The 12,957-nt window shown below is 60.3% G+C and overlaps 1 protein-coding gene across 1 annotated transcript in view; it reads left to right on the forward strand.

The window, feature by feature from the left end:
- Window positions 1-6,009: 6,009 nt before the first annotated feature.
- Window positions 6,010-12,957, forward strand: part of TDRD9 (tudor domain containing 9) — a gene marked incomplete at its 5' end in the record, with an annotated part of 113,254 nt that continues 106,306 nt past the window's right edge. The window contains 3 exons of the mRNA XM_080809772.1: window positions 6,010-6,201; window positions 6,299-6,785; window positions 10,855-10,953. Coding sequence (XP_080665898.1) covers window positions 6,010-6,201; window positions 6,299-6,785; window positions 10,855-10,953 — 778 coding nt within the window. The remainder of the gene's footprint in view (window positions 6,202-6,298; window positions 6,786-10,854; window positions 10,954-12,957) is intronic.

The raw sequence follows: 12,957 nt of genomic DNA on the forward strand, positions 1-12,957 counted from the left end.
AAAAAAAAAACCAATACTCACTACTCATGCGGAAGGACAGTGAGCTCAGATGGAAGCACGAGGACACCGGAAGGAAGAACAAGTAGGGTCCTGCTTCGAAGGGACAAAAGCTTAGGATCAAATGGAAGCTGTATTCACCACCTGAAATTCTTGCTATTTTAGGACAGTGGTTCTCAAAGTGAGGTTTGGGGGTTCCCAAGGACCCTGGGGATCAAACTATTTTCATAACAATGGTAAAATTTGGTTATTTGTCTTTTTTGCCAGAATTATCTCACAAGTGTTCTGTGGAGTTCTCCAGAGGCCGACTTGTGACTTCACAACAGAATGAACACAGAAACAGATACGGGAATCCAGCTATCCCCGATGAAGGCAGACATTTAGAGATCTTCAAAAATGTCAGAGTGTCACTCTTTGCACACATACAGTGACTTTTCATTGAAATATTCCCTTTAACACCAAATGGGTTTATTATTGTTATTTTAAAATGAATTGATAAGTAAACAAAGTGTCTCAGTTGTAATTCCTAATAAAGTAGATGCAACTGACATGAACAAAAGCTCTCTAGGGGCTTCAGAGTGTAACGGATCCTGAGATAAAGACCCGGTTTCTGAACCACTGTCTTGGGAAAGAATGTTTGAGACTTATAATATGGTCGGAAACTGCTGATGACGACAAGCATTTTAGGAACAACTTAGGAGTATCGTCATAATCTATTTTAAGATAACAAAGTTTTTGGACTTCAAACTCTGCTTGAGATCAACAGAATGCAAAGCCAAAACACCCTATGAAAAATACATCTTCAAAGGAAACAATGTTTGAAGACAGGGCTACCCCAGATTTATGCAGCGTGCAGAATTCCACATTTTGCAGCTGAAAAGGTCAGAGAAGACATGAAGGTTCTTGGGACACAGCTTCTCCCACTTTGTCAAGAGTGCTTCTTGCTGGCACCAGCATCATTTGTCCTTGTCTGAGTTGCTTGTTTTCCCTTTGGGTCTGTGCCTCAAGCTGTTCTGCGGACGCCAACATGCAAAACCTTCACCAAGGCTCATGGCTTCCGCTGTGCTAGGGTCTAAACGTCTACAAGCCTACTGAGAACTGTCAGACTGTCTCTTTCGACTTTGGACAGGAATGCAAGTTGGGCTGTGCTGAGTATGAAGCACTGAGAACTAGCATTCAACCGAAGGGGGTCAAAGCTATTCTCTGTGATGCCACAGAATGTTAGCTACTCCTCGGGGAAAACGGCAATGAAATGAGAACAAATTTTGGAACTGAAGCATCATGTCAGTCTTCTTGTTCTGCAGTTAAAAACTCAAGACTCAAGAGGACTGAAGGCGACAGTAACCTGAAAGGTTCAAAGAACATAGGAGGAGCCTTCCAGTCACCTTACACGTGTTAAAACGACTAAAATAAAAAAAGACAAGAAATAAGTGTTGGCAAGAGAAACACTTGGGAGGAAAAGGAACCCCTGAACACTGTGGGTGGGAATGTAAATTGGTGCAACCACCATGGAAAACAGTATGGGGGTTCCTCAAGAAAGTAAAAATAGAAATAGGATATGATCCAATAATTCCAATATTGAATATTGACCCAAAGAACAAAAACACTAATTTGAAAAGATAATGTTCCCCTATGTTCATTGCAGCATTACTTGTGATAATCAAGAAATGGAAACAGCTCAGGTGTCCACTGATAGACAAATGGATAAGGAAAACACATGTACACACACACACACACACACTATTCCTCAGCCATAAAAAGGGGTGAAATTGTGCCATTTGCAACCACGTGGATAGACCTAGAGGATATTATGCTAAAATAAATAAGTCAGAAAAAGGAAAATACCGTATGATTTCATTTATATGTGGAATCTAAGAAAATGAATAAAGCAACGAGCAGAAATAGACCTACCACCGCAGAGAACAAGGTGACGGCTGCCCGAGGGAGGGAGAGTGGGTGAAATGAGTGAAGGGGAGTGGGAGGTGCAGGCTTCTAGGGAGGGAATGAGTAAGTCATGGGAGTAAAAGGCACAGTGCAGGGAATATAGTCAATGATGCTGTCCTAGGGTCCGCACGTGTGGTGGGGACGGCGTCCCATCTGGCCGCGGAATCCCTGTGTCACACACCTGACACTACTGTAACAGTGTGCATCGACTCTACTCGCGTAAGAACAGGCCCCCTGGGGAGTCTTCTCGGGCAAGGAGAACTCTCGGAAGAAACAGCTGCCACCTGGAGAGGTGCTCCGGCGCGGACAAGGGACCACGCGGTGCGGAGACACAAAGGCGCGTTTCGCACTTGTGCGAAGTGGTTTCGGTGTGTTCTGGGACTTTAGAACACGTGCTGGCCTCCCCACCAAGTGTCAGGTTGCAGTGTCCGGTCCACGCTGAAGGACGTACCGAGGGTCTCTGCGCCTCGACGATCACCTTTTCATTTATTGCAGAACGGGGGGCTTCCCGTCGCCAAGGGATGTGTGCGTGAGGGACACTTCTGCAGGCTGCGGTGCTCGGACGAGCCAGAGCAGGAGGGCCAGAGCCCGGGATAGACAGCGGAGGTGTGGCCGGGCTCGGGACCTGGGGCGCCTGGCCCCGAACCCGGCTGGGCTCGTTTTTCTGCGAAGCGCGGGGTCCACGCCAACCCCCCGCCCCGGCCCGGGCGGCCTTCTGCCCGCGCTGCCCTGAAGCGGGCCCCTGGCTGGCCACTCCGGAGCGTTTTCCGGTCCGCAGCCACACTTCCCAAGGTTGGTCGGCGCCGCACTGCGTCTTCCCAGCGTCCGCGAGGCGCCGGGCTCCTCCCCTCGTCCTCGCGGCCGTCCGCCTGCCCCCGCGCGTCTCCGCGGCCCCCCCCCCACCCGGGCGCAGCTCCCAGCCTCGCCCCCGCGCTCCCGTCCTCCGCCGTCGGTCTCCGGGAGCTCAGCCCGCGCCGTCTCGGCGGCTCTCGGCGTCTCACCGGCTTCCGCTCGCCGCGACCCCAGTCCGCGCCCCTCGCCGTCGCTTTCCCTGCAGCCGCGTGGAGGCGGCGCCCGTCCGCGGCGGATTTCGGGGGGAGAATCCCGTTTCCTCACGCCGCGGCCCCACGGAACTGCAGGCGCTCAGTCCCGCCGCCGTCCGGGGCGCACCCTCCGCCGGGGTCGTTCCCACCAGTCGCCCCTCGGCTGCCTCGCTCCTGGTCACCGCGCACCGTCCACTTACGTGTCCTTTTCCGCCACAAGGCTTCTCTGACCTTCTTGCTCCCGCCCCCAGGACAGGCGCACGGTGACCCGGGGCAGCAGCCGGCTGACACGTCGACAGGGCGCCCCCAGACCCCTTCCCGGCCGCGCCTCCGTCTCCCGCCCTGGGGCGCCGCAGCAGGCGCCCCGGCAGCTCTGCGCCGGGCCTGGCTCACAGCAGCTCGAAGCCTGGCCCTCGCGGGCCTGCAGCGCGACGCCGCGGACTCATCCTACAGGGACAGGTGGACAGCGAGTCCGGACTTAGCTCTTGCAGCCCCTGGGGGCCGCTGCCCGGGGCCCCCGGAGTGTCGGGCGGGCTGAGTCGGGGACGGCAGCGGGGCGCAGGCGGGTCCACGCGCGGAGGGGCGGGGCTGGCAGCGCGAGGTCCCCGGCCGCGTGGGCGCAGGCGCGTTCTGACCGGAGGGCCCGGGAGGGGCGGGGCTGGCAGCGCGAGGTCCCCGGCCGCGTGGGCGCAGGCGCGTTCTGACCGGAGGGCCCGGGAGGGGCGGGGCTGGCAGCGCGAGGTCCCCGGCCACGTGGGCGCAGGCGCGTTCTGACTGGAGGGCTCGGGCGGGGCGGGGCGGGGCCGGAGGCATGAGACTGGCGGCGCGTGGGCGCCGGCGCGTTCTGACTGGAGGGCCCGAGCGGGGCGGGACTGGCAGCGCGAGGTCCCCGGCCGCGTGGGCGCAGGCGCGTTCTGACCGGAGGGCCCGGGAGGGGCGGGGCTGGCAGCGCGAGGTCCCCGGCCGCGTGGGCGCAGGCGCGTTCTGACCGGAGGGCCCGGGAGGGGCGGGGCTGGCAGCGCGAGGTCCCCGGCCACGTGGGCGCAGGCGCGTTCTGACTGGAGGGCTCGGGCGGGGCGGGGCGGGGCCGGAGGCATGAGACTGGCGGCGCGTGGGCGCCGGCGCGTTCTGACTGGAGGGCCCGAGCGGGGCGGGACTGGCAGCGCGAGGTCCCCGGCCGCGTGGGCGCAGGCGCGTTCTGACCGGAGGGCCCGGGAGGGGCGGGGCTGGCAGCGCGAGGTCCCCGGCCACGTGGGCGCAGGCGCGTTCTGACTGGAGGGCTCGGGCGGGGCGGGGCGGGGCCGGAGGCATGAGACTGGCGGCGCGTGGGCGCCGGCGCGTTCTGACTGGAGGGCCCGAGCGGGGCGGGACTGGCAGCGCGAGGTCCCCGGCCGCGTGGGCGCAGGCGCGTTCTGACCGGAGGGCCCGGGAGGGGCGGGGCTGGCAGCGCGAGGTCCCCGGCCGCGTGGGCGCAGGCGCGTTCTGACCGGAGGGCCCGGGAGGGGCGGGGCTGGCAGCGCGAGGTCCCCGGCCACGTGGGCGCAGGCGCGTTCTGACTGGAGGGCTCGGGCGGGGCGGGGCGGGGCCGGAGGCATGAGACTGGCGGCGCGTGGGCGCCGGCGCGTTCTGACTGGAGGGCCCGAGCGGGGCGGGACTGGCAGCGCGAGGTCCCCGGCCGCGTGGGCGCAGGCGCGTTCTGACCGGAGGGCCCGGGAGGGGCGGGGCTGGCAGCGCGAGGTCCCCGGCCGCGTGGGCGCAGGCGCGTTCTGACCGGAGGGCCCGGGAGGGGCGGGGCTGGCAGCGCGAGGTCCCCGGCCACGTGGGCGCAGGCGCGTTCTGACTGGAGGGCTCGGGCGGGGCGGGGCGGGGCCGGAGGCATGAGACTGGCGGCGCGTGGGCGCCGGCGCGTTCTGACTGGAGGGCCCGAGCGGGGCGGGACTGGCAGCGCGAGGTCCCCGGCCGCGTGGGCGCAGGCGCGTTCTGACCGGAGGGCCCGGGAGGGGCGGGGCTGGCAGCGCGAGGTCCCCGGCCACGTGGGCGCAGGCGCGTTCTGACTGGAGGGCTCGGGCGGGGCGGGGCGGGGCCGGAGGCATGAGACTGGCGGCGCGTGGGCGCCGGCGCGTTCTGACTGGAGGGCCCGAGCGGGGCGGGACTGGCAGCGCGAGGTCCCCGGCCGCGTGGGCGCAGGCGCGTTCTGACCGGAGGGCCCGGGAGGGGCGGGGCTGGCAGCGCGAGGTCCCCGGCCGCGTGGGCGCAGGCGCGTTCTGACCGGAGGGCCCGGGAGGGGCGGGGCTGGCAGCGCGAGGTCCCCGGCCACGTGGGCGCAGGCGCGTTCTGACTGGAGGGCTCGGGCGGGGCGGGGCGGGGCCGGAGGCATGAGACTGGCGGCGCGTGGGCGCCGGCGCGTTCTGACTGGAGGGCCCGAGCGGGGCGGGACTGGCAGCGCGAGGTCCCCGGCCGCGTGGGCGCAGGCGCGTTCTGACCGGAGGGCTCGGGCGGGGCGGGGCCGGAGGCATGAGACTGGCGGCGCGTGGGCGCCGGCGCGTTCTGACTGGAGGGCCCGAGCGGGGCGGGACTGGCAGCGCGAGGTCCCCGGCCGCGTGGGCGCAGGCGCGTTCTGACTGGAGGGCTCGGGCGGGGCGGGGCTGGCAGCGCGAGGTCCCCGGCCACGTGGGCGCAGGCGCGTTCTGATTGGAGGGCTCGGGCGGGGCGGGGCCGGAGGCATGAGACTGGCGGCGCGTGGGCGCCAGCGCGTTCTGATTGGAGGGCCCGGGCGGGGCGGGGCTGGCAGCGCGAGGTCCCCGGCCACGTGGGCGCAGGCGCGTTCTGATTGGAGGGCCCGGGCGGGGCGGGGCTGGCCGCACGAGGTCCCCGGCCACGTGGGCGCCGGCGCGTTCGGATTGGAGGGCCCGGGCGGGGCGGGGCCGCGCTCCCGCCGTTTCCACGCTGCGCCGTCGCGCTCCCGCCGACGTCTGCTCCCGCCGCTCCGCGGGGCAGTTGAGGCGGCGTCGACGCGGCGGGCGGCATGCTGCGCAAGCTCACCGTCGACCAGATCAACGACTGGTTCACCATCGGCAAGGCCGTGGCGGACGTGGAGCTGCTGGGCTCGCCGCCCGCCTTTCCGGCCGAGGCCACCAGGGACGAGGCGCAGCGCGGGGACGCGGGCCCCGCCGTGGGCGCCGCGGCCCAGCCCCAGCCGCAGCCGCAGCCGCAGCCCGTGGCGTCCCGGAGGTAGGAGGCGGCCGTGGGTGCGCGGCCTCCGGCGACGCCGCGCGACCCCGTCCCTGCCCCGCCTCCCCCCACGGCTGCCGCAGAGCGAGCCGGCGGACCCCGGCCCGGGGAAGTCGCGCCTCCGGGAGGCCGAGCCGCCCCAGACGCCGGTCCCGTGTCTCGGGGTCCGGGGACGGGCCTCGGCCGTGAGAGCCGGCGGGGTTCCGGGGGAGTCAGGCGAAGCCTCGCGCGCGGTGCTCCCGCCTCGCCCGGCCCACAGTTCCCCGCGCGGTCGGCCGGTGTTCGGACGGCCCGGCGCGCGCCGGGGGCTCGCTCCTGGACTGCTCGGGCACGGGTGCGCGCGGGTCCCCGCCGAGCCCTGGCCCCGCCCCGGCCGCCGCCGGTCCTGCCCCCGCGCTGCGTTTCCGGGGTCTCGTGGCGTGGACTTGAGCTGCCCCCGTGGTTTCCGTGGCCTGGTGGTCCACGCTGCGCGGGGGTGTCCCGCGGGCTCTGCGTTCAGCTGCGGGAGCGTGTCGCGGGGCTCCCGCGTCTTGGCGGTTATGCGTGACGCCGTGGTAGACGTTCCCGTGGGTCAGAAGTTCGGGGGACTGTCGCGCAGCTGGGCCTTAGCGCCCCGCCTCCCTGTGTTTTCGACCCAAGCAGCGGCGGTCGGTTCATCTGTTCGCGCGCTTTCGGTGGAAACAGCCAAGGGGAGGCCTTCCGTGTCCAGAAGACCCGGCTCCGGGGTGTGCAAACAGCCGCGCCCGCTTGAAGCAGGCCCGGTCCCTCCGTGTCGGAGCCTCCGCGTCGCCGCTTGGGGCTCCCCTCCCCCCGAGTTCACACCGTTTACAGCGGAGACGCTCTCGTTCTTTACTTTTCAACAGAGTTGCTCTTGTTTTTTGGCGTCATCGAGTTTTCATAGGTTTGTTTCAAGCATCTGTAGACAACCTTGCGGCCCGTGTACAGTCAAGGGCAACTTGGAATCTTTGGTGAATTTTTTCCTTGGATACAGGGAGGGTCAAGGAGACCCTTGTGAAGGTTGAGAGTGGCTGTTTTGTTTCTGGTTTTGCACACTTTGCTTGGATTACTCTGGCGAGGGACCCTACAGGCTGTCTCCTCTGTTTCACTCTCCCTTGCTGGTAACAGGCAGAGCAGTATTGCTTTCAAATAACCCACTGGGGTAGTGGAAGTAAATTATCGACCTTCTTAGAAACGGAAACTACAGATTTAAATGTTCTTCTCACCACTAAGGATCAGTTTTTCAAATTTCTAATTTTTCATGGGCTGAGAGTTTGAAATATCAATAAAAATGAAATTTCAGAGTAATGGAATGAAAACGGACAAAATAAAAGCCCCATCTAAAATATTGTTATACTCAACATGAAAAATTATTTTGTAAAATTACCATAAACATTTCAACTTCTGTAGGTAACTAAAAACAGGCAAATAACTAGAGATGGACCGATAACGTTGAGGTTCTCTTGTCTGTATGGTGCTCTGAGTCTGAGGAGTACTTCTCCTGCAAGTCCCGTCCTGGGCCCCTACCACATGCCTAATGCCAGAGTGCTTCCATGTAGAAGCCATTCAAGTATAGTTATATTACTGAATCCTTGAAATAACCCCTTGAGATGGATGGCATTATCTTGATTTTATAGAAATCTGAAAGGAACAGACTTGGGTGGTAAAGTGCCTTTCTTAACTTCTTGTGATGAACAGTTACGGTAGGTAGAATGTTCACCCCCCCAACAAAGATAACACTGGAACCTGTGACTGCCTTATATTAGACGGCAAAAGGGATTTTGCGGATGTAACTAAGGTTATAGGTCCTAAAATAGAGGGAGAGTACCTGGATTGTCTAATCACATGAGCTGTATAAGCGAGATTTGATGCATGAGCCGGGCTTGATCAGTTGCTGCTGGGCTGGGCCACAAAGGAAACAGCAGGAGGATGTGGCAGCTGGGAGCCCAGACAAAGTCCCAGCTGACAGCCACTAGGGAAATGGGGACCTCCGTCTTACCACTTAAGGGGATTGAATTTGACCAACAAGCTGAATGAGACTCTTGTAGTGAACGCAGCCTTCCCAACATTTTATTTTATTTTTTTTTAGAGAGACGGAGAGAGGGAGAGGGTGCAGGGATAGGGGTGGGGGACATAGGGAGAGGGAATCTTAAGTAGGCTCCATGATCAGTGTGGAGCCGGATGTGGGGCTTAGTCTCAGGACCCTGAGATCATGACCCAAGCCGAAATCAAGAGACAGAGGCTTAACTGGCTGAGCCACCCAGCCAACATCTTGATTTTGGCCTCAGAGGACCAAGCAGAGAACCTAGTTGAGTCCCCCTGAAGTTGTGATTTACAGAAACTGTGAGGTGATGAGTGTGTGTTGTTCTGAACTGCCGGATTGCCGAGGTTGTGATACTTTGTTAGGGCAGCCCCGGAAAACAAATACAGTGGTAGAGCTGGGATTGATTTTGGGGGAGCTGACCTGAAAACCAGCCTCAACCACAGTGACTGGCTGGTTGACTGATGTCTTTCCAGAAAGGAGAGTTTGAGTGAGGTTTTGACATTGGTGAGAAAACACTTGGCGTAGAGGAAGACAGGCTTTACGAGCCTAGGCTGTCCCATAGTGAAGCCGGGTCTGAGAGGACAGTGCAAGAGTAGCTTGTGTTCCGTCTTTGGGGTTCAGTCCACACGAGCGTTGTTAAATCGGCTTTACAGGTCACGTGAGGGGTGACCACCAGCATTAAAAGGAGAGAAATAGAACATATCAGGCCCTTTAGCACCTTAAAATGTACTTTGTCCCAGAGAAAACTTTCCCGCAGAAACTCACCGTTTCAAATCAGTGTATCTGGTGGCTCCTTTTTACGGAACTCAATGTTTCCTTCGTGGTACGTGGGTTTAGTGCCTGCTGCGTTGAGCTTTGTGTCAGGGGCACGGGCACACAATAGTCTTGGTCTTTCTGACAAGGGAGGTCGCAGTACAGCTGAGGGTCAGATAACTCGTTGAGAAAGTCACCCCACCCGCTGGGTTACTGTGTTGTAAGGATGGATGTGTCTGACTCGAGCGTCTTACTTTTCCCTTTTTGCCGTGTTGCTTCTCAGAGCGTAGGCTTCGCACAGATGTTAACGATGTGTTATTCTCAGGGGTTCCTATGTCCTGTTCACTCACAGAGGCCGTGGTTTTTTAAAGATCTTATTATCTGTTTAGCAGATTTAAGTTGGTAGGTCACTTTGCCATTAATTAGAGCGTTCAGTATCTGTGTGCAGCTGCAGTGGCGTGGCTGTGTGAGACAGAATGAGGGGCTCAGCGAGGGAACGGAGCTGGGTCTGGAACTGTCCCTGAAATCGGGGAGGACTTCGCTGCTTCATCTGAGGCTACTGAGAACCGCTGGAGGCACCCTGGGGTTTTGAGCAGAGCTGTGACACGCCTTAGGGCTCTAATGATCTCTGCTGTGTGGAATGGACTGGAGCAGGCCTAGGGCAGAAACAGGGACATCAGGGAAGAGTCTCTTGGTATCTGTGACATCGCCTTTATGTGTCAGCTTGGCTGATCCATCATGCCTGTATTTGGGCCAACGTGATTCTGGATGTTTCTGCGAAGGTGCTTTTTGGATGAAATTAATTTTTAAGTTGATGGATTTTTAGTAAAGCAGATTACCTTCCAGATTGTGGGTGGGCCTCATCAAATCAGTTGAAGGCCTGGCTAGAGCGAAGACCTCCTGAAGCAAGAAGGAACTTTGCCGAGTCTCTTTAGACTCCGACTGCCGCCCTTCCTGGGGTTCCAGGCTGCTGGCTCAGCTGATTCTTTCAAACGAATCTGTCTGTGTACACGCACGTCCGGTTGGTTTTGTTTCTTCGGAGACGCTCGCTAACACATCAAACAAGCAGAGAGCGCGTGGCAGGTTAGAAGAGAACTGGCAGGCGAGAATTCTACCACTGAACCACCCATGCGTTAGACGAGAACTGGGACAGAGGCGGCGGTAAGCAGTCCTGTGGTCTGCGTGTAGTCCTCACGTGGAGGCGAGGGCTTTGTGTCTGGATCAGACACGGAACAGGAGTGGGGACGCGGTCACGGATGACACCAAGGTCTCTGGCTGAGCCCTGGGACATGCTGCCGTCTTCTGAGAGAGGCAGGGCTGCAGGAGGAGCTGCTGTACGGGGAAGCAGTAGGAGTTTGATCTGAACGCTTGGACTTGACGTTACTAGTAGGTGACAGTGAGTGTAGGCAGTCTGGCGGTGAGGAGAGAAACCTGGCTGGAGCCCGGTGTTTGGGGGTTTAAGGCTTTGGGACCAGTGAGCTCACCCAGGCTACGGGTGGTGGATCCTAGTGGGTGAGTGCTGAGGGAGGAGAGGTCCAAGGACCCAGGCCGGGAGCCCTTGAACATTCAGAGACTGACGAGATGGAACGAACAAAGGAGGGTGAGAAGGGACCGCTGGAAGGCTCAGAGGAAAACCAGGCGGGTGACCCTCCCTTCTCTAAGTAACGAGTTTGCTTAGTACCCCTGCGTGCGTCTCTTAGTACTTGTGTGGAACTGCTTTATGCTCTTTTCCCCACGTAAGAGCTTCCTGAGGGAACCAAGTCCCCACTTCCTAGCGCCGGGCCTGACATAGGGTAGGAGCCCAGACACTTGTTTGCATGAACGACCTGCCTTGGTGACCCGCAGTTATCGACTGGGACGCGCTGCAGGTGAGAGCGGCCCCTGACCACGCCTGCCCCGAGTCACGCCTTCCTCCTCTGACCACGGCCGACTTCCCCGAGAGGGGTGCGTGTGTGCGCGTGTGAGCGAGCGAGCGAGCTGGTGAAGATCACAGCATCCTGGCAACTGCGCTGTAAAATGTTTCCGGAATAAGAGGAGCCTTCCCTGCTCATGCTTTGGCCACCCCGGACTGCACGAACCGCCATGCCCTGTCGGCCGGGCCCTGGCGGCTCGTCCAGCGGCTCCAGCGGCTCGGAGAGCACCTGCCGCGCGGTTGTGCGCGGTTACCGTCTGTTGAGCGGACGCGTTGCTGAGTAAACATTCGTTGCTCAGCTTCTTCGGGTCGGCGCGCAGCTTTCTGCGGACAGTTGTCATTAGACGGGAACGCGGACTGCCACGGCTCGGCCGGCCTTCCTCCGTCTGGCATCTGCCTGTCTCCCGCCGCACTCGGGCCGCGCCGGCGTTTTTCCTGTGTCTGGAGGACCCTGAGCTCACTTCGGCCTTGGGGCTTCTGCTCCCAGCCCTCTACCTGGAGCACCCGCCCGCCCCGGTCCAGCGTCTTCCCGCGACTCCCTGCCTCCTGCCGGCCCCGGCCCCGTCTTGCTTCTCGCAGGCGCCTCCGGGGGCCTCCGCAACCGCGCGGGCCCTCCCACACCTCCCTCCGCCTCTCGAATCTCTTTCAACGTTTTTTTCCTCCTCTGAAGCACTTGCCATGTGCCGGGGTCTGTCTTGTGTGTGAGGTGCTCTCGGGCCCTCGTCCCGCAAGACGGTGCTGCGGTTTCTGGCGCTGGCGGCTCCCTCCCAGCTGAAGGTTTTGAAGAGCCGCGTTTTCATTTGTGTACGTGTGTTTGATTCCTTTGTTTCTTTGTTGGTTTTTATTTATCCTTCCAGAAAATAAACCTCTGTGTCTTCGCTTGCCTGTGGCCATCCTAGAGGAGGAGTCAGGTGGGCCCTTGACCGCCTTTGGAGCTCAGAGGGGAAGTCGGGGCTGGAGGCGTGCAGGGGCCTGGCAGATGCGAATCCCCGCCCGGTGTGCCCCGACACCCGGCAGGCCGCGCATGCGTCCGGGGCTGCTTGTTCACCTGTCAAGTGGGAATAACATCACGCGCTGTCAGGGACTGGATGAGGGGCCGCGTGCCGCGGTCCGTGCAGTGCCGGCCCATGGCCGAGTGACTTCACGGTTAAACGGCCGGGCTTCCTGCAGATGCGGACTCCCCGGAGCTCGCCGTGTGTCCGATAAGCGGGTGCTTGCGGGGGGAGGGGGCTACCTCTTTCCTAGCTCAGGCTTTTAGCCCCTGAGCCAATCTCTCTCTCTATAGAACAGGTCTGAAGCTCTCCTGTATTCTTCTTCCCCATCTGCGCCTCACCCCCCACCCCCCGCCCACGTTTTGACCTTCTTCTTGCCAACTTTAAGGACCGTGAGCAGCCCGGCATGTAGAGCGGGAGCTGTTAATATTCTGGAAGTTACTTGTGTTAAAATTCCTATTTGGTTTGTAGATTTTCTCAGAACAAATGTAGTTTTAAATTATCCCTGTGCTCTCACACGAAATGTGGTTATTAGGTTATTGCCAGAATAAAGTGAGAGATGGAGGCTTTGCATACCACAATGCCGTGCGTTTCTTCCGCTGCCCTGAACGTCTGGTTGTGGAATTGAGCGACTGTGTGGTGGGGACTTGGGGCAGGGTGGGGGTCGTGCGCCTCCCAGACTGGTGGGCCGCACAGCTGTCTGCTGTCTTCCTGCACAGCTGCAGGACGCTCTGGACGGGAGGGACTTAAGTCCTCTTCCTCCCCGCGGGACAGGGAGGGGGGGTCCTCTCAGAAGGGTCGTGGGGTTGGTCCTCTTTTGTGTGGTGGCTGATGTAGGTGCATTGTGGGGAGAATGGAGTGCTTGGGACCTTTTTGCGGAGTGTGTTCACTAATCCACGGGGTGAGGTGGCCAGTTCTAGTGCCACATGTCACAGACAGACTCCCTGTTGTTTAAAGCAGAAATTTTGTTATCACCATTGAGGCAGTAATAATAAAACTCTCGTTTATCTTGTGTTCACTGGACATAGGCAGTTATGGGCTTCT

Source organism: Martes martes (genome assembly GCF_963455335.1).
Source record: "Martes martes genome assembly, chromosome: 7".
Lineage (NCBI taxonomy): Eukaryota > Metazoa > Chordata > Mammalia > Carnivora > Mustelidae > Martes > Martes martes.